The sequence below is a fragment of the Piliocolobus tephrosceles genome, chromosome 19 (genome assembly GCF_002776525.5).
Source record: "Piliocolobus tephrosceles isolate RC106 chromosome 19, ASM277652v3, whole genome shotgun sequence".
NCBI lineage: Eukaryota > Metazoa > Chordata > Mammalia > Primates > Cercopithecidae > Piliocolobus > Piliocolobus tephrosceles.
In genome coordinates, this window is record NC_045452.1 from 34744566 (window position 1) to 34763175 (window position 18610).

Genomic DNA, 18610 nt, shown 5'->3' on the forward strand with positions numbered 1-18610 from the left:
AGCCAGGCGTGGTGGCGGCGCCTGTGGTCCCAGCTACAAAGGAGGCTGAGGCAGGAGAATGGTGTGAACCCGGGAGGCAGAGCTTGCAGTGAACCGAGATCGCGCCACTGCACTCCAGCCTGGGCAACAAAGCCAGACTCCGTCTCAAAAAAAAAAAAAAAAAGTACTTCCTACAGGGTGGAGTCTTAACATGTGAATGTGTCTCAATGAGGTTCTAAACCTCAGAGGTCTTCTCAGGACACAAAGGCACTCAAGACGCAGCCTCTGTAAATCGGCTGGAGCCGGTCCTCGGTCCGGGTCCCTTATCAGGAGGAGGCTCTTGAAGTCAGTCTCCTGCCCAGTCAGAGCTGTGGTCACGGCTGTGGGACGTGGTCGGTTGGCGTCTGCAGGTGGATGGGCCGCGGTCGTTTGAATCTTGCTCATCCTCATGGCGGGGCCAGTGCGTGTTTAGCCGCTGGAGAAAAAGCAGCAGCTGTGGCGTGAGAGCGCAGTCCATCCTCTCAGTGTAGGGTACAAGGCTCGACCCTTGCCTGGCGTGGCCTGAGGTCCTGTTTGTAATTTGATATCTTGTTGGCACAGAGTCAGTTCTGTGGGTCTCTATTTTAACTTTAATGCGGGGCAGTGTTGGTGTCTAAACCCTAAAGGGAGGGGGTGTAACGCGGCGTGTCTGACCTCTCTCCCTGTCATGGCCAGGAACAGTGTTTCAGGGGTCCCCGTGGCCAAGATGGGGTCCATTTAGTCAGCTGAGGGGCTTCGGATTTTATGTTTGGTTTACACTGGCAATGGGTTGCAGTGAGATCCACGTCTCTTGAACCCATTTAGGGTCTTCCGTGCGGGTTCTTTGGACAGATGTCTCTTAATTTTAAGGTGGTGACACTAAGAGGCCTGGCACAGGGCTTGGAAGACAGGGCTGGGAAACGGACCCAACAGGAGGCTGGGTGGGGACTGACGGGCTGCCTCGGAGAAGCAGAGCACACAGAGGAGCCACCCCAGGCGGGGACGAGGGCTGCTGACCGCCGCCGCTCAGCACAGTTACACTGCAGCTTCAGAACCCAAACCACAGCCCAGGAGGATGTCATGCTGTCCAAGCAGGGAGGGGCAGAGCCCACCGTCCTTGCCCTGGAACACACAGGTCCTGCTGCCTCCAAAACACAAGGACGAGGTGGGCACGAAACAGGGCAGGAGGTGCAGAGGCTGTGGGGATGAGAAGTCGTCCAGAGCTCAGAGGCAAGAGGTCTGGGCACAGGTACAGCTGCCCGCGCATGGCCCCGGGCAGGTCATTGAAGGCTGCTGGGAACCAGGTTGTTCCTCAGAAGATGGCCACAGTCCTGCGTCCCATGATGGGGGAAGGACCACGCTGGATGAGGAGTTTCCACCACAAGGACACTTCCTAAGGCCGGCTTCCCGCAGAGGGACTCTGTGTCCCGGGGCTGCTGGGGCCAGGACTGGACAATGCCCCTGCCTGCAGCTTTCCAGCTGGGACCAGGCCCACACCAGCTCCTGCCCCCAGGGATCCACGTGGGATGGGACACAGCCCAGATGTGACGAGAGATTTATGAGCTGGGCCACATCATAGGCAAACAAACGCCCCTAATCCCGGCAGACTCCAGCTCTCAGCAACACGGAAGGGGAAGCTGTGGGCCCGGGGACAACAAGGCCGGGGGGAATAAAAGCCCGAGAGCCTCAGCACCTCACAGGCTCACTCCCTCATCCGCTCACTCCCTCACCCTCCACCAGTTCAACCCCAGCGTGGCTGCGTCCACCGTGTCCGTCTGCTCCAGCAACATGAGCTACGGCAGCCGCGTCTGCCTTCCTGGTCCCTGTGACTCTTGCTCTGACTCCTGGCAGGTGGACGACTGCCCAGAGAGCTGCTGTGAGCCCCCCTGCTGCGCCCCCAGCTGCTGCGCCCCGGCCCCCTGCCTGACCGTGGTCTGCACCCCAGTGAGCTGTGTGTCCAGCCCCTGCTGCCAGGCGGCCTGTGAGCCCAGCCCCTGCCAATCAGGCTGCACCAGCTCCTGCACACCCTCGTGCTGCCAGCAGTCTAGCTGCCAGCCGGCTTGCTGCACCTCCTCCCCCTGCCAGCAGGCCTGCTGTGTGCCCGTCTGCTGCAAGCCTGTCTGCTGTGTGCCCACCTGTTCTGGGGATTCCTCTTCATGCTGCCAGCAATCTAGCTGCCAGCCAGCTTGCTGTGCCTCTTCCTCCTGCCAGCAGGCCTGCTGTGTGCCTGTCTGCTGCAAGACCGTATGCTGTGTGCCCACCTGTTCTGAGTCTTCCTCTTCATGCTGCCAGCAGTCTAGCTGCCAGCCAGCTTGCTGCACCTCCTCCCCCTGCCAGCAGGGCTGCTGTGTGCCCGTCTGCTGCAAGTCTGTCTGCTGTGTGCCCATCTGCTCTGGGGCTTCCACTTCATGCTGCCAGCAGTCTAGCTGCCAGCCGGCTTGCTGCACCACCTCTTGCTGGAGACCCTCCTCCTCTGTGTCCCTCCTCTGCCGCCCCTTGTGCAGGTCCGCCTGCTGCGTGCCCGTCTCCTCCTGTTGTGCCCCAACCTCCTCCTGCCAGGCCAGTTGCTGCCGCCCGGCCTCCTGCGTGTCCCTCCTCTGCCGCCCCGTGTGCTCCCGCCCGGCCTGCTACAGCCTCTGCTCTGGCCAGAAGTCCAGCTGCTGATGGCCCTGGATGTCATCTAGAGTCCCTTCCCACCTGGGGCTGACCTCCCAGCTGGCCCAGCCACTCCCGCCCTCTCTGACTTTGACACCCTCAGAATATGGGGCAGGCCCTTTGTCTTAGGGACCAGGATGCTCCTCCAGTCCTTCCCACATGCTGGCTGCACGAGGGACCCCGGCTGCTCCCCCAGACCCAAGTTCTGCAGAACTGACCCCAGCAGGCCTGGTTCCACCCTGGGCAGTGCCCCTCTGAGTTCTAATGAAGCCGCCTCTGTCTCACACCAGCCTCTGTCCTGTCTGTGGACCACCGGGGGGCACAGGGTGAGGTGGGAAGTGAGGCCACCCCTGACTGCAGGGAGAGTCCTGACCCCCAGCAGGCCTGGTTCCACCCCTCTGTCTCTGTCGACCTTTGATCCTGTCTGTGGACCCCCGAGGGGCATGGGATGAGGCAGGAAGCAATGCGCCTGGTGCTGGCCTCTGTGAACCCTGAAGGCCAGGTTCCCTCTTAGCCCTATGGGCCCCCAGCCCCAGCATGTGGCCTTCCAGCCCATCTTAGGGAAGTTGCCTTTGGAACCAAGGCCAGGAGTTTTGGGACAAAGTGGACCGTGGCAGCAGCTCTGGGCCCCTGAGCCACATTCACCCTCCCCAGCTCCATGGCTGTCCCCCAGGACTGGGGTAGCCCACCTGGGGCCTGGCTCCACCCAGCAGCCTCACCCCTGTTGTTACCCCTGGGGAGACCAGCTATGGACCACAGTGCCCGTCCCTGCATCCCTTGTCTCCTCCACAGTAAGACATAGGACCACCCCTCCCCCAGGACTTGAGCCCAGCAGCCTGGGGTTCTTCATGGGGTTCTTGAATACCCATTGCTCAGGCATCGCTGGCGAGAGCACAGATGGGCAGAGACCATGGCACCCACTAACCAAGCCTGCAGCCCCCTACCCCATGCGGCCTCGCCTAGAGATTCAGGGTCCTGGCTCCCTCCTGGTCCCGTGGTCCTGAACTCTGACCCCGAGGACCCTGTCCCCACACCCCCAACCTCCCAGCCCTCTCCCAAATAGCCCTTAGCTCTGCCTGCCACCTTCTGCTCTGGCACTCAGACGTGGTACCGGATGCCACGTTGGACGACTGGTACAAGCCGCCACACTCTTTCTGCCTGGTTGCTGTGTGCATTTAACAGCCCAGATCTGGCTACTGCCCCAGCAAATGACCCTTGCATGTCAATGCCAGAGGCCTCCAGCCCCAGCACCAGGACCTCCCGGAGTCCCACCCGACAGAGTTCACTGTGGTCAGCACAGCCACCTCCCTCACTCCCCTTGAGGCAGACCACCCAGGACAGCCAGCAGCAGCCATCTCCAGGGCCAGAGGCCAAACCGACACAGCCTTGTCGACCTCTTTAGAAGCAAAGCCAGGTCCCCATGAAGGGACAAATGAGGGCCTCCAGAGACAGAGATGTTTGCTTCCTGCCCTGGTTCTCCGGGTAGCTGGCGGGAGCTGAGCCTTCATCCTAGGGCTCCAGGGCCATCCTGGGGAGGGGCTCCCCACACGTGCGTGTCTGAGTCTCACCCACCGCACTGTGCCCACTGACGGCCACAGGGTCAGAACAGAGAGCCGGGAGGAGGGCCGGGGCTGGCTCTCTGACCTCCTCCATGTTTGTCATTGTCCCCACCTGCTCTCTTCCGAGGCACTGACAGGACCCAGCCTGTCTGGCCATCCCCAGGGAGGATACCTCCTGGTGTCCAGGTCTCACCTCTGACCCCTGATCTGGGTCCTCATTCGATGTGTCTTCTGCTTCATCAGAGCTTCAACCCCCAGTGAAAGCACCTTGGAAAACCGTCCCTCAAAATGGTCACTCACAAAGTGACCCTGTGATCCTGCCACTCCAGTTCTAGGCATCTACCCCAGAGGAATGAAACAAATGTCCACACACAGATTTGTGCAGCCATGTACACAGCACCACTGACAGCAGCCAAAGACTGGTGTACCCATGTACACAGCATGACTAGCAGTAGCCAAGAAGTGCAAAGAGCCTAAATGTCCCTCAGAGGACAAAGCAAAACACAGCCCATCCACACAAGCAAAATGTGGCCCATTCCCTTGGGGAATATTATTCAGCCATGAAAAGGAATCCAATACTGACACAGGCTACAACATACATGAGCCTTGAAAACATGATGCTCAGTGAGAGCCCACATGTGGTGACATTCTATTTGGATTTTTTTTATTTTATATTTTTATTTTATATTTTATTTAGGTTATTGGGGAACAGGTGGTGTTTGGTTACATGGATTAGTAATTTAGTGGTGATTTGTGAGATTTTGGTGCACCCATCATTCAAGTAGTATACACTGCACCCTATTTGTAGTTTTTTATCCCTCACCCCCTTCCCCCTGAGTCCCCAGATTCCATTCTTATGCCTTTGTATCCTAATAGCTTAGCTCCCACTTATGAATGAGAACATACGATGTTTGGTTTTCCATTCCTGAGTTACTTCACTTAGAATAATAATCTCCAATCTCATCCAGATCTCTGTGAATGCCATTAATTCATTTCTTTTAATTACTGAGTAGTATTCCATCATATATATATATATAGCTCAGTTTCTTTATCCACTCGTTGATTGATGGGAATTTGGGTTGGTTCCACATTTTTGCATTGCGAATTGTGCTGCTGTAAACATGTGTGTGCAAGTATCTTTTTTGTATAATGACTTCTTGTCCTCTGGGTAGATACCCAGTAGTGGATTTGCTGGATCAAATGGTAGATCTACTTTTAGTTCTTTAAGGAATCTCCACACTGTTTTCCACAGTGGCTGTACTTGTTTAAATTCCCACCAGGAGTGTGGAAGTGTTCCCGTGTCACCACATCCATGCCACCGTCTATTACTTTTTTGTTTTTTGATTATGGCCATTCTTGCAAGAGTAAGGTGGTATCCCATTGTCGTTTTGATTTGCATTTCCTTCATCATTAGTGATGTTGAGCTTTTTTCATATGTTTGTTGGCCAGTTGTATATCTTCTTTTGAGAATTGTCCATTCACCTCCTTAGCCCACTTTTTCATGGGATTGTTTGTTTATTTTCTTGCTAATTTGTTTGAGTTTGTTGTATGTTCTGGATATTAGTCCTTTGTCCGATGTATAGATTGTGAAGATTTTCTCCCACTCTGTGGGTTGTCTGTTTGCTCTGATGACTGTTTCTTTAGCCATGCAAAAGTGCTTTAGTTTAATTAAGTCCCAGCTATTTATCTTTGTTTTTATTGCGTTTGCTTTTGGGTTCTTGGTCATGAAATCATTGCCTAAGCCAATGTTTAGAAGGGGTTTTTCAATGTTACCTTCTAGAATTTTTATAGTTTCAGGTCTTGGATTTAAGTCCTTCGTCCATCTTGAGTTGATTTTTATATAAGGTGAGAGATGAGGACCCAGTTTCATTCTCCTACATGTGGCTAGCCAATTATCCCAGCACCATTTGTTGAATAGAGTGTCCTTTCCCCACTTTATGTTTTTGTTTGCTTTGTCAAAGATCAGTTGGGTGTAAGTATTTGGGTTTATTTCTGGGTTCTCTATTCTGTTCCATTGGTCTATGTGCCTATTTTTATACCAATGCTGTTTTGGTGACTGTGGCTTTATAGTATAGTTTGAAATCAGGTAATGTGATTCCTCCAGATTTGTTCTTTTTGCTTAGTCTTGCTTTGGCTATGCGGGCCCTTTTTTGGTTCCATATGAATTATAGAATTTTTTTTGTAATTCGGTGATGAATGATGGTGGTGTTTAATGGGAATTGCACTGAATTGCTTTTGGCAGTATGGTCATTTTCACAATATTGATTCTACCCACCCATGAGCATGGGATGTGTTTCTGTTTGTTTGTTGTCTATGATTTCTTTTAGCGGTGCTTTGTAGTTTCCCTTGTAGAGGTCTTGTAGAGGTCTTTCACCTCCTTGGTTAGGTATATTCCTGAGTATTTTATTTTTTTGCAGCTATTGTTAAAGGGATTGAGTTCTTGATTTGATTCTCAGCTTAGGTGCTGTTGATGTATAGGAGAGCTACTGATTTGTATACATTAATTGTGTATCTGGAAACTTTGCTGGATTCTTTGATCAGTTCTAGGAGTATTTTGGAGGAGTCTTTGCGGTTTTCTAGGTGTACAATCATATCATCAGCAAACAGTGACAGTTTGTCTTCCTCCGAACTGATCTGGATGCCTTTTATTTCTTTCTCTTGTCTGATTGCTCTGGCTAGGACTTCCAGGACTGTGTTGAAGAGAAGAGGTGAGAGTGGGCATCCCTATCTTTTTCCAGTTCTCAGAGGGAGTGCTTTCAGCTTCTCCCCACTCAGTGTTATGTTGGCTGTGGGTTTGTCATAGATGGCTTTTATTACATTGAGGTATGTCCCTTGTATGTTGATTTTGCTGAGAGTTTTAATCATAGAGATGCTGGATTTTGTCAAAAGCTTTTTCTGCATCTATGGAGATGATCAGGTGATTTTTGTTTTTAATTCTGTTGATGTGGTATATCATATTTGTTGAATTGTGAATGTTAAACCATCCCTGCATCCCTGGTATGAAACCTGGTGGGATTTTGTTTGTATGAAAGGCTCAGAATGGGCAAATCTACAGAGAAAGAAAGTAGATGAGTAGGTGCCTGAGGCTGGGGGAGGGGCACATGGGGAGTGATGCTGATGGGTGTGATTTTTTGGAGGGGAATGTTTTAAAATTATATATTGGTGATGGCTGAGAAACACTGGGAATATGCTAAAAACAAATGGAATATGTCCTTGCAGCAGGTGAGCTTCATGGCTTGTGAATTTTCTCTTGGTAATTTTTTTTTTTAAAGCCTAAGCCCTATTTGGGCTGGCTGCTCACCAATGCCTCCATCTCCCCTTCATCCAAGTAAAAATGAATGGTGCCAGAACAGTGATAGAAAACAGGCAGGCCATCTGCAGACCAGGTCAGGAAGGATTTTCTGGGACAGACAAGACAAAAAGATCAGGTTTTCTTGACTGTAAAATTCAACAGAAAGAAAGGCAGAAGCAGGACTGAAGACAAATGGTTTTTCCCGGAGACCCTGACACAGGGACAGCACAGGAGGATGGCCATGGGCACTCAGGCGTCTTTAACTGAGGGTTGAGTTCTAAAGAAGAACTGCCTGGTGCCCTGAGTCCAGCAGAAGAGCTAGGCAGGGCAGGGGTGGCCCAGGAGGCTCCCAGACTGGGTCCTAGTATGGAGAGAAAGAGACCTCACCCCAGGAAGTTCTGGTTGCTAAAATGAACCAAAGCCCCTGTATTTAGCCAGCGGCAGACAAGGTCCCCTCCTGAGAGCCCCAGTGTCTGCTCTGTGAGAAGAATACACGCGTCTGCACACAGAGAACCTTTCAGCAATGAAAGCCAAACAATTTAGACCCTCACTTAAAAACGTGAACAACAACTAAGGGTCCTCAGATACGTGAAGAAATCACAGCATGACAGAGAAGCAAAGTCTAAACAAACAATGATACAGGAAACAAAGAGGCTGTTGCTCCATGAAACAAGAAGAGAGTGCTAATGAAAAGGAGAAGGAGAAGAAAGGAAAACACCTTGGGTTTCCGGAGACTAAAATCATGACACTCTGAACATATGAAACTCAATGACAGTCTGCATAACAGACCCTGAAGGCAGAAGAGCTGACACCATGACCCCCAGTTCAGAAAATGATTGACTGAGACCTGATGCAGAAGGACAAAGAGATGAAGCCAAGAAAAGCCTGAGGCCTAAGGGAGATGAACCCAGGAGACTCAGGGTCTGTGATCCTAACCAGGATCACAGCGGGGAGAGAAGCCAAGAATGGAAGAAAATCATCAAACCTATATGGGAATAAAAGTTCCTTGAACTAAAAGAAGATGGGACCGAGGGCATGGACACAGCTGATGACAGTGACTGGGGAGGGGTCTGGCGAAATGAATGAAGTACAAGAAGGAGAGAACAGTGCCAGGTTCTGGAAAAAGTAAAAGCTTCACAAGAAGATTAAAGCTGTGCAAATATGAGACACATTCATGGCCCAACCTCTACTAAGGCAGAGGGAAGTAATTCCGCACCTAGACTCTGCTGTGGCAGGTGTCAGCAGGAAAGCTGTTCTTAAACAACAGGGATCCAGAAAGTTTACCACCCACAACGCTTTCTGAAACTTACTCAACAATCTCCAACAAGAAGGAACATGACCCCCTCTTTTCAAATGTCCACAAAAATCCACAAATGCTCATCAAGGAAAATCTAAAGAAAATAAAAATACAGTCTAATAAAAATAAGCAGATATTAAAGATAGAAAAAGAAACATGCCCACAGATTCACAGTTTTTTGTTTTTATGTAAAAGAAAGTAGCATGGATGTATATCATCCTAAAATTTGAAAATATAAATGAAATGTACTGTGTTCTACAAAATAGAAATTACCAATACTGAATAATAAAATGAAAATTTTAATACAATGATGCCCAGGAAAATATGAAATGGTCTTGAAAGATATTCTTCGGAAGGCAGACTCAGATGTTTTAAAGGTGTATATCATCAGCCTTCAATATAAGACCTTCCTGTGATACACGAAATATTCCAGAGCTCAGAAGAAGCCAGAGATCTTCTGGATTCCTCTAGTAAGACTGGTGACATCCTGATGCCAAAACCAGGAACAACTGTGTGTGTGTGTGAGAGAGAGAGGGAGAGAGAGAGGACTGTAAATCAATCCCATTTAAAAAGATAAAGTAAGAGATTCTATGTGCCTGCGTTAAAGAAAAACTAAGCTGTTACATACAGCTATTATGGAAGACAGTATCAAAGCTCCTCAGCAAATTAAAAATAGAACTACCATGTAATGAGCAATCTTGTATATACAAGACAAATTAAAGCCAGATCTCAGAGAGATACCTGACCTTCCATGTTAACTGCAACACTATTCACAACAGCTGAGATACGGAAGCAACATAAGTGTCCATCAACAGATGAGTGGATAAAGAAAATGTGGTGTATAGGCGTGATGGAATACGACTCAGCCATAGAAAGGAGCGAGAGGCCGGGTGTGGTTGCTCAAGCCTGTAATCCCAGCACTTTGGGAGGCCGAGACGGGCGGATCACGAGGTCAGGAGATCGAGACCATCCTGGCTAACACAATGAAACCCTGTCTCTACTAAAAATACAAAAAATTAGCTGGGCGTGGTGGCGGGTGCCTATAGTCCCAGCTACTCGGGAGGCTGAGGCAAGAGAATGGCATGAACCCGGGAGGCAGAGCTTGCAGTGAACCGAGATCATGCCACTGCACTCCAGCCTGGGCGACAGAGCGAGACTCCGTCTCAAAAAAAAAAAAAAAAAAAAAAAAAAAAAGAAGGGAGGGAGATCCTGTCATTTGTGGCAGCATGGATGAACCTGCAGACACTATGCTAGGAGAAGTGACCCAGGCCACAGAAAGACAAATACTGCAGATCTCGCTTATATGTGGAATCTAAAAGAGCCAAGCTCAGCAAAGCAGAGAGTAGAGTGGGGGTTCACAGAGGCTGGGGGTGCAGGGAGTTTTCGTTTTTCATAACTCTTTAAATATCCTTTCAGCAATTATTAATATAGGTGTGCAAGAACTGTGTGCTTCATCCACTTTGATGTTGATGACAGGATACAGATTCAGCTGTGCAGGATGAGTCAGTTCTGGAAACCTCGTGTGCAGCACGGGGACAGTCGACCGTGACACAGAATGCAACGCAGTAACACTGAAATCTGCTAAGAGTCCATCTTAAATGTCTCATCACAAAATAAAGGTAACTGCATGGATGATGGACATGTGGGCATATTAATTAGCTTGACCGTGGTATTCATCACACAATGTGTACATGTCTCAAGATGTCACGTTGTACACCTTGAATTTATATAATTCTTATTTGTCAATTATATCTCAATAAGGCTGGGAAAAAGGGGATAATGAGCCATTATCAAGTAATGTATATCTTAGATCAAAAGTTACAAAGGGTATCATTAACTATACTCATAAAATAGAAGCAGAAAAGCCACTGGAGCTCACAGTAGATTAATACACACACATTCACACACACACACACACACACAGCACATGAACAAACTCACGCTTTCCTTAAAAGCCTGAGGCAAAATTCTTGGTAAACTAGAGTGAAAAAACACTGCATGCTTGAGACCAAGGCTGTGTCACGCACCAGCAAACACTGGCTTAGTGTGGAGCTGCGGGAGGTGCTTCTGTTAACTTTGGAAATAAGACCAGAGGCTGCTGTCATCGTGTCTCCAGCGTTGTGCTGGGCAGCCAGCCATGACGAAAGAGAGTCAAATAAAACAAAAGACGACGTTTTGGAAAAGAAGAATCCAAATGTGTGTCACTTGTAGAAGACCCAGCCGTGGGCCACCCTGCCCTGCAGACTCACATTCCCTCCCATCACCTCCCTCCCCCAGCAGGGCCATTTAATCTCTGCAGCTCAGCTCACTCAGGTCCCCAGAGTATCTGCTTGAGTTAAGAAATGATGTGATCTGGCCGGGTGCAGTGGCTCACACCTGTAATCCCAGCACTTTGGGAGACCAAAGCGGATGGATCACTTGAGGCCACAAGTTCGAGACCAGCCTGGCCAACATGGCCAAACCCCATCTCTACTGAAAATACAAAGAGAGAGAGAGAGAGAGAGAGAAAGAAAAAGAGAAAGAAAGAAAGAAAGAAAGAAAGAGAGAGAGAAGGAAGGAAAGGAGGAAGGGAGGAAGCTAGCTGGATGTCGTGGCCCACACCTGTTATCCCAGCTACTCGGGAGGCTAAGGCAGGAGAATCGCTTGAACCTGGGAAGCGGGGACTGCAGCACCACAGCACCCCAGCACCCCAGCACCCTAGCCTGGGTGACAGAGTGAGACTATGTATCAAAAAAAAAAAAGAAAAAGAGAGAGGAAAAAAAAAAAAAAAAAAAAAAAAAAAAAAGAAAAGAAAAAAGAAAAAAAAAGAAAAGAAAAGAAAAGAAAGACATTGGTTTGATCATTCGATTATCTGTGGAACTACTGTGGTGCCCATGAAAATTCCATGATCCAAAAAGACACGCCTCCACTGAGTGCAGGGTGTGGACTTAGATCGGCCACACTGAGAACCTGGAGGTGTTGTGGGCACAGCAATGACCGTGGAAAGACACTTTGGACAGTGATGGGTGGTTCAGACACCAGGAGAAGGGAGTGACAGAGGGCGTGGATCACAAATGGAAATAAAGAGATGAGGAAGCACCATGCCCATTCAACTAAGGAGGCTGCCAGAGACAGCGGTGGGAAAAGCAAAGCAAATTATCATACAGGCCCCAGGGCTTTTCCCAGAAGCCATGTCAGCCTTACCACATCCCCCTGGCTCAGGACCACCTCCCTCCCTGCCTCCCACTCAGGAAGCACACACTCTTCTGGGAGCTGTGTAACGGAACAGAGCCATTTATGGCCGCGAGGGAAAGCAGCGAGAGCTCCTGGTTGTTGGGTTCACTGCTGGCCAGCTCTCCTCTTTCAAGGTGACTTATCTTCTTAGCATTTCTGCATCTGTCAAAATGGGCTGCAGAGTCCCCTCACACTGTGGCTGATGTGGAGACTGCACTGCACTGTGCGTGTGTGTAGCACACCCACTAATACAAAGTCATCCTAGCCTTCCTGGCTTTCCTGTCATTTCCTGAAAGGAGCATCGAGTCCTTCAGTCCCAGAAAGTGGGTTAAGGCTACAGTTCTTCCAGAACCTCTACTAATCACTGAAAGGATATTCAAAGAGTTATAAAAAATAAAATCCAAATTGTCTAAGAGAAAGGGAGGCTCTTTAAAATCCTTTATATATTTGTAGAAAAGAGAAACAGATGGAAACAAATTAGGATGTAAACTGGATCGGGACCCCAATGCCCTAGAATAAAATAGTCTTTTACTCAGAAAATCAAATGAACTGCCACCAATGAGCAGAGCTTGACTGATGTCCAGTGAAATGAGGGGAAAACGTTTAAATGCTCAACGTAACATCATTACAGTGAGCCAAACATGTGTTTCATTCATCATGAGACAAAATCAAAGTCACAAAAGGAAAGACCTCGAGAGATAACAGCTATTTTTAAGAGTGCAAGACGCTTCCTGAGTCTCCACATTGAAAGGCTCAATGAATTCTAACCACAGAAAGTAAAATAATGCATACTCATAGAAACAAAACAAGAATAAAAAGAAAACCAAATTGTCCCAGAAAGTTAAAAAAAAAAAAAAATGGAGAGAGAGAGGCAAACTATAAAAAACGACAAATAACCAGCCTCAGTCTTCCATCAGCAACACTGGACACCACAGAAAAATGGTGACACGGGTTCATCATTTTGAGAAAACAGATTTTTTTTATTATTATTTATAATAATAACTCTGATTTAAAACTAGAATTATATACCCAGCTAAACTATCATATACGTGTGAGGGTAAAGTTGAGTACATTTTTAGGCAAGAAAGAAATCTTTTTATTTTTTATTTTTTTTTGAGATGGAGTCTTGCTCTGTCACCCAGGCTGGAGTGCAGTGGCATGATCTCGGCTCACTGCAAGCTCTGCCTCCCGGATTCATACCATTCTCGTGCCTCAGCCTCCTGAGTAGCTGGGACTACAGGCGCCCATCACCACACCCAGCTAATTTTTTTGTATTTTTAGCAGAGACGGGGTTTTACCGTGTTAGCTAGGATGGTCTCGACCTCCTGACCTCATGATCCGCCCGCCTCGGCCTCCCAAAGTGCTGGAATTACAGGTGTGAGCCACCGTGCCCAGCCGGGCAAGAAAGAAATTTTAAAATGTATGTCCTAAAATCACCATATGTGAAAAAATACTTGATCTGTCACCATGATGAAATAAACATGGACAAAACCCAGAGTGCAGTTTCAAATAAAACAGAGAGGCCTTTGAGGGTGGCATGGAAGAGTTGAAGAGACAAAGGTAAAACGGGGATCCACCAGATACCAACTCTTCCCCTTATGAGGCATGAGGGGTTGAGGGGAGGGCCACTTAGCTTCGTCTTACCCTCTGTGCCAGTTGCGTTTTATAAGAAATGCATATTTTTCTACATATTTATATTTTAATATGCTAAAAGTAATAAAATATATCCCATCAGTCCAAACACAGGATAGGTGAAACTAGAATTCCTCCCTTTAGAGAAGTCTTCATCTCTAAAACCTCAACTCAACAAAGCTTTCTTGAAATATTTTCCATCACATTTCTGGGGCCAAAATAAAAGCTGATGAAGAAACAGAGCCCTGCAACATACACACAAGTTTAATGAGGGGAAAACAAAGAGATAAACCAGCACGAATGACGCATCTCCAGCCACCAGCTCTAAACACCAACAAGGAAGAGAAGCTTCTGGAGCCTCCTGTCAGGACAACACACGCCAGGGAGGGATTTAAAAGCCCCACAGCCCTGAGCAGCTCACTCACTCGTTCACTCACTCCCACAGTCACTCACTCACACCTCCCCCAGCTCACGTCCTCCCACCCCAGCATGGCCGCGTCCACCATGTCCGTCTGCTCCAGCGCTTGCTCCGACTCCTGGCAGGTGGATGACTGCGCAGAGAGCTGCTGCGAGCCCCCCTGCTGTGCCCCCAGCTGCTGCGCCCCGGCCCCCTGCCTGACCCTGGTCTGCACCCCAGTGAGCTGCGTGTCCAGCCCCTGCTGCCAGGCGGCCTGTGAGCCCAGCCCCTGCCAATCAGGCTGCACCAGCTCCTGCACGCCCTCGTGCTGCCAGCAGTCCAGCTGTCAGCCGGCTTGCTGCACCTCCTCCCCCTGCCAGCAATCCTGTTGTGTGCCTGTCTGCTGCAAGCCTGTGTGCTGTGTGCCCACCTGCTCTGGGGATTCCTCTTCATGCTGCCAGCAGTCTAGCTGCCAGCCGGCTTGCTGCACCTCCTCCCCGTGTCAACAGTCCTCCTGTGTGCCCGTCTGCTGCAAGCCTGTCTGCTCCAAGTCCGTCTGCTGTGTGCCTGTCTGCTCTGGGGCTTCCACTTCATGCTGCCAGCAGTCTAGCTGCCAGCCGGCTTGCTGTACCTCTTCCCCGTGCCAGCAGTCCTGCTGTGTGCCTGTCTGCTGTGTGCCTGTCTGCTGCAAGCCTGTCTGCTGTGTGCCCACCTGTTCTGGGGATTTCTCTTCATGCTGCCAGCAGTCTAGCTGCCAGTCAGCTTGCTGTCCCTCCTCCCCATGTCAACAGTCCTCCTGTGTGCCTGTCTGCGGCAAGTCTGTCTGCTGCAAGTCCGTCTGCTGTGTGCCCGTCTGCTCTGGGGCTTCCACTTCATGCTGCCAGCAGTCTCGCTGCCAACCGGCTTGCTGCACCACCTCCTGCTGCAGACCCTCCTCCTCTGTGTCGCTCCTCTGCCGCCCTGTATGCAGGTCCACCTGCTGCGTGCCCGTCTCCTCCTGCTGCGCCCCCGCCTCCTCCTGCCAGACCAGCTGCTGCCGCCCGGCCTCCTGCGTGTCCCTCCTCTGCCGCCCCGTGTGCTCCCGCCCGGCCTGCTGAGGGCTCGGCTCGGGCCAGGAGTCCAGTTGCTGATGGGCACATCCCCCTGGGCCAACTGGTCCTGACTCGGGTTAGAGGTGGCCCCCACCTGGGACGGGGCCCCTATGTGCTGAGGTGACCTCCCCTCCTTGCTCCCAGGAGCCCCCATCCACGCAGCTTCCCAGCTCTTGCCTCATAGCAGGTGCCCACCTGCCTGCTGGGTCCCCTGTCCTCCCTCCCAGCTTTTCTGCCTCGGGTCACTTTGCCTTGACTTGAACATGTCAGCACCTCTTCCTGCTCCCAAATAAACTCCCCTTGGTCACCTGATTCTCTTTTCCTGTTGTGCTCCTGGGGACACACAGTTTTGAGCTGACATTGGTCTCCTCCAGCCATGACTGTTTCTAGGAATGAGCGACTTAACCTAGAGGTCACAGGGGACAGTGGCCTAACTCCTCCAGGGAGGTCACCAGGTGGGACTCACGGTCACACCCAGGAAGGCTCAGTCCTGGCTCAGCCCCCATGCCTGGGTTTTCCCGAGCCTGGTCATTCGCTGCCGTGTCCTGGGCTGTGGGGCTCTCCGGACCCCAGGACCTTTCCACCCACTGTCCCACCTGGGAGAGCCCACCCTGCGGGGTCACCTGCCGGGAAGCTGGTTTGGGGTCCAGGCACTGCAGCCTCCGGGCCTGGTCACTCTCTCTGTGCCACCTGCCCCAGGGTTCTGCCGGTTTAGCAGCGATGCGAGGGGAGAGTGAGGGGCTGCTGCACATGCGTAGGAGACAAGGGGCTTGATGGGGACAAAAGCATCATGGAGTGGGTGGATGGACGCACGTGATTCCCCGAAACCGGCACTGCCCCAGGTCCTCCTCTGGGGTCACCAGGTTCCACTTGGGCTTTCAGGACCCGGAGTTCGCACCTGTAGGGCCGTGCGTCAGGCCCCTCTGAGGTGAGGTTGACATGGGCGACACTGGAGGGCACAGGTGGACGAGGCCCTGCTGAGACCTTGGGGATTTTCCAGGGGGCATGGCCTTCCAGGGGCTGCGGTGGTGGCTGGAACGGTTTTAGTAAGTAGGCAACTGTCCTCAAAGACTAAATTTTCACTTCCCCTCCCTGCAAGGCCATCTCAGGGCCAAGGCGCGGCTGTTCCCCTGTGAGTCCCCCTCTCATTCCAGGGGCCTGTGTCCGAGGCCAGAGCCCACAAAGGGAGCCCCTGCCACCCGTGAGGCCTCAGCCTCTGTCCCCTAATCCCTAGCACCCTCGCCGACGCTGCGTCTACCCCACGGTTTTCTGGAAGAGTTTGGATTAGATTGGTTTTATTTCTCCCCTAAATGCTTGGTAGAATTCGATAGCAAAGCCATTTGGGATTGGCATTTTCTTTTTGGGAAGGGTTTTAATTATGAAGCCAATCTCGTCAATTGATAAAGGACTATTCAGATTTTCTATTTCTTCTTGTATCCCTTTTCATAAATTATACATTTGCAGTCATTTGCCTATTTCATCTAAGCTGTTGAATGTATTGACAGAGTTGTTTGCATTATTTCTTTGGTTTCCTTTAAGTATCTCCAGATTCTGTAGTGGCAACGTTTTATTCATTCCTAATGTATTAGTTCATTTTCAGGCTGCTAATAAAGACATATCCAAGACTGGGCAATTTACAAAAGAAGGAGGTTTAATGGACTCACAGTTCCACATGGCCGGGGAGGCCTCACAATCATGGTGGACGGTGAAAGGCACAATTCACATGGTGGCAGACAGGAGAAGAGAGCTTGTTAAGGGAAACTCCCCTGTATAAAACCATCAGCTCTCGTGAGACTTACTCACTATCATGAGAACGGCACAGGAAAGACCCACCCCCGCGATTCAGTTACCTCTCACCAGGTCCCTCCCACAACATGTGAGAATTCAAGACCAGATGTGGGTGAGGACGCAGCCAAACCATAACACCTAATATTGGTAATGTATTTGTTCTCTTGTTTTATAATGATCAGTAAAGTTAGAAATTTGCCAATTTCATTGGTCTATTAAAAAAAACTAGGTTTGGTTTTATTTATTTCCCTGTTGGTCCACTTATTTGGTAGGTGATACGGTGGATGCGTGTCCCCTCCAAATCTCATGTTGAACCGTGATCCTGTGTTGGAGGCAGGGCCTGGTGGGAGGTGACTGGGTCATGGGGATGGCTCCCTCATGAGAGGCTTGGTGTCACCCCCACAATAATGAGTGAAGTCTTGCTCTGTTACTTCATGGAGAGCTGGTTGTTCACAAGAGCCTAGCACTCCTCCTCTCTGTCTCTCTTACTCTTCTCACGCCATGTGATGCCTGCTCCCCGTCTACCTTCCACCATGAGTAAAGTATCCTGAGTCAGCAGAAGCTGAGCAGGTGCCATGCTTGTACAGCCTGTAGAACCAGGAGCCAGATAGCAATGGGCCTTTCCTTATACAGTGCCCAGTCTCAGATATTCCTTTAAAGCAGTGCAAAATGGACAAACACAGTGGAGTTTTAAAATTCTTGATTATTTTATTATTTTTAGTTATTTTGGGAGTCAACATATGCTTCTTTAGCTTCTTAAGCTGGAAGCTCAGATACTTGATTTTAGGCCTTCTTCTCTAATAAAGCAAATTACTATGCATTTTCCTCTACATGCTTTGTTGGCTGCATCCCACAAGTATTGATATGTGGTGATTTCATTTTGATTTTATTCCAGATATAATTTCCATTGTGATTTATATTTTTACTCATAGGTCTTAAAGAGTGTTATTTAATTTCCAAGTATGTGGCAGTTTTCTAAATGTCTTTCTGTTAATGATTTCCAATTCTGTGTGGTCAAGCAGCACACTCGGCCCTCCTGTCATTTCATCCCTCCTGAGGACGCTGAGACTTGCTCTCAGGTCTCTCCGGTGGTTTATGTTGGTGGATGTTCCATGTGCACTTTAAACAACGTGTATCCCACTGTTGTTGGATGGGATATTGTATAAATATCCCCTAAGCCAGCTTGTTTTATAGTGGTTTCTCAACTTTTCTGTACACCTCCTAGAAAACTACTTTCTGAAGACAGAGTGAGGTTTGGTAAAGACACAGAGGACCTCGACCAGCAGTGTTCTCAGCTCACGGGAAGGGAAATAGCACTGTAGTTTAATGAAGACTCTTCCACAGAATCCCCCTTCTCTGGAGTTATTTTTAACTATCTGGTTCCATGGGTTACAATCAACACATTGAGTTGTGTTGCTGAAAACCATGGGCACGTTCACCTATGAGGTTTGCACCCTCACCCACCCTGGCACATCCGTGTGTTCACCCATGAGGTGCCCACTCTCACCTACCCTGGCGCATCCATGTGTGTGTTCACGCATGAGGTTTGCACCCTCACCCACCCTGGAACACCTGTGTGTCTGTTAACCTGTGAGTTGCCCACTCTCACCTGCCCTGGGATATCCGTGTGTCTGTTCACCCATGAGTTGTGCCCACCCTCACCCACCCTGGCACATCTGTGTGTCTGTT

The 18610-nt window shown here is 49.8% G+C and overlaps 2 protein-coding genes across 6 annotated transcripts; both read left to right on the forward strand.

Annotated features, from left to right (window-relative positions):
• Positions 1-1452: 1452 nt before the first annotated feature.
• Positions 1453-2661, forward strand: LOC111524535 (keratin-associated protein 10-12-like). The gene is made up of 3 exons (XM_023189723.2): positions 1453-1518; positions 1738-2115; positions 2212-2661. Exons 1-3 carry the CDS (start codon positions 1453-1455, stop codon positions 2659-2661), a joined length of 894 nt encoding a protein of 297 aa, XP_023045491.2.
• Positions 2662-14134: 11473 nt separating this feature from the next.
• Positions 14135-15139, forward strand: LOC111526811 (keratin-associated protein 10-3). Of its 5 annotated transcripts, none has more exons than XM_026447450.1 (3): positions 14135-14722; positions 14861-14985; positions 15073-15139. In XM_026447450.1, exons 1-3 carry the CDS (start codon positions 14135-14137, stop codon positions 15137-15139), a joined length of 780 nt encoding a protein of 259 aa, XP_026303235.1. The 5 variants fall into 5 exon arrangements, with proteins under 5 accessions (XP_026303235.1, XP_026303237.1, XP_026303234.1 ...); XM_026447452.1 differs by having other exon boundaries at positions 14135-14455; positions 14693-14737; positions 14876-15139; XM_026447449.1 differs by having other exon boundaries at positions 14135-14737; positions 14876-15139.
• Positions 15140-18610: the final 3471 nt, after the last annotated feature.

Bases quoted from the DNA above. Each gene is read 5' to 3' on its own strand.
- LOC111526811 (XM_023192764.2), top strand. From the start codon at position 14,135: ATGGCCGCGTCCACCATGTCCGTCTGCTCCAGCGCTTGCTCCGACTCC. The intron at 14,465-14,578 runs GTGCCCACCTGC...GTCTGCTGCAAG, and splicing joins GCTGCAAGCCTGTGTGCTGT to CCTGTCTGCTCCAAGTCCGT.
- LOC111524535 (XM_023189723.2), top strand. From the start codon at position 1,453: ATGCCCCTGCCTGCAGCTTTCCAGCTGGGACCAGGCCCACACCAGCTC. The intron at 1,519-1,737 runs GTGGGATGGGAC...ACCCTCCACCAG, and splicing joins TCCTGCCCCCAGGGATCCAC to TTCAACCCCAGCGTGGCTGC. The intron at 2,116-2,211 runs GTCTGCTGTGTG...TCCTGCCAGCAG, and splicing joins TGCCCGTCTGCTGCAAGCCT to GCCTGCTGTGTGCCTGTCTG.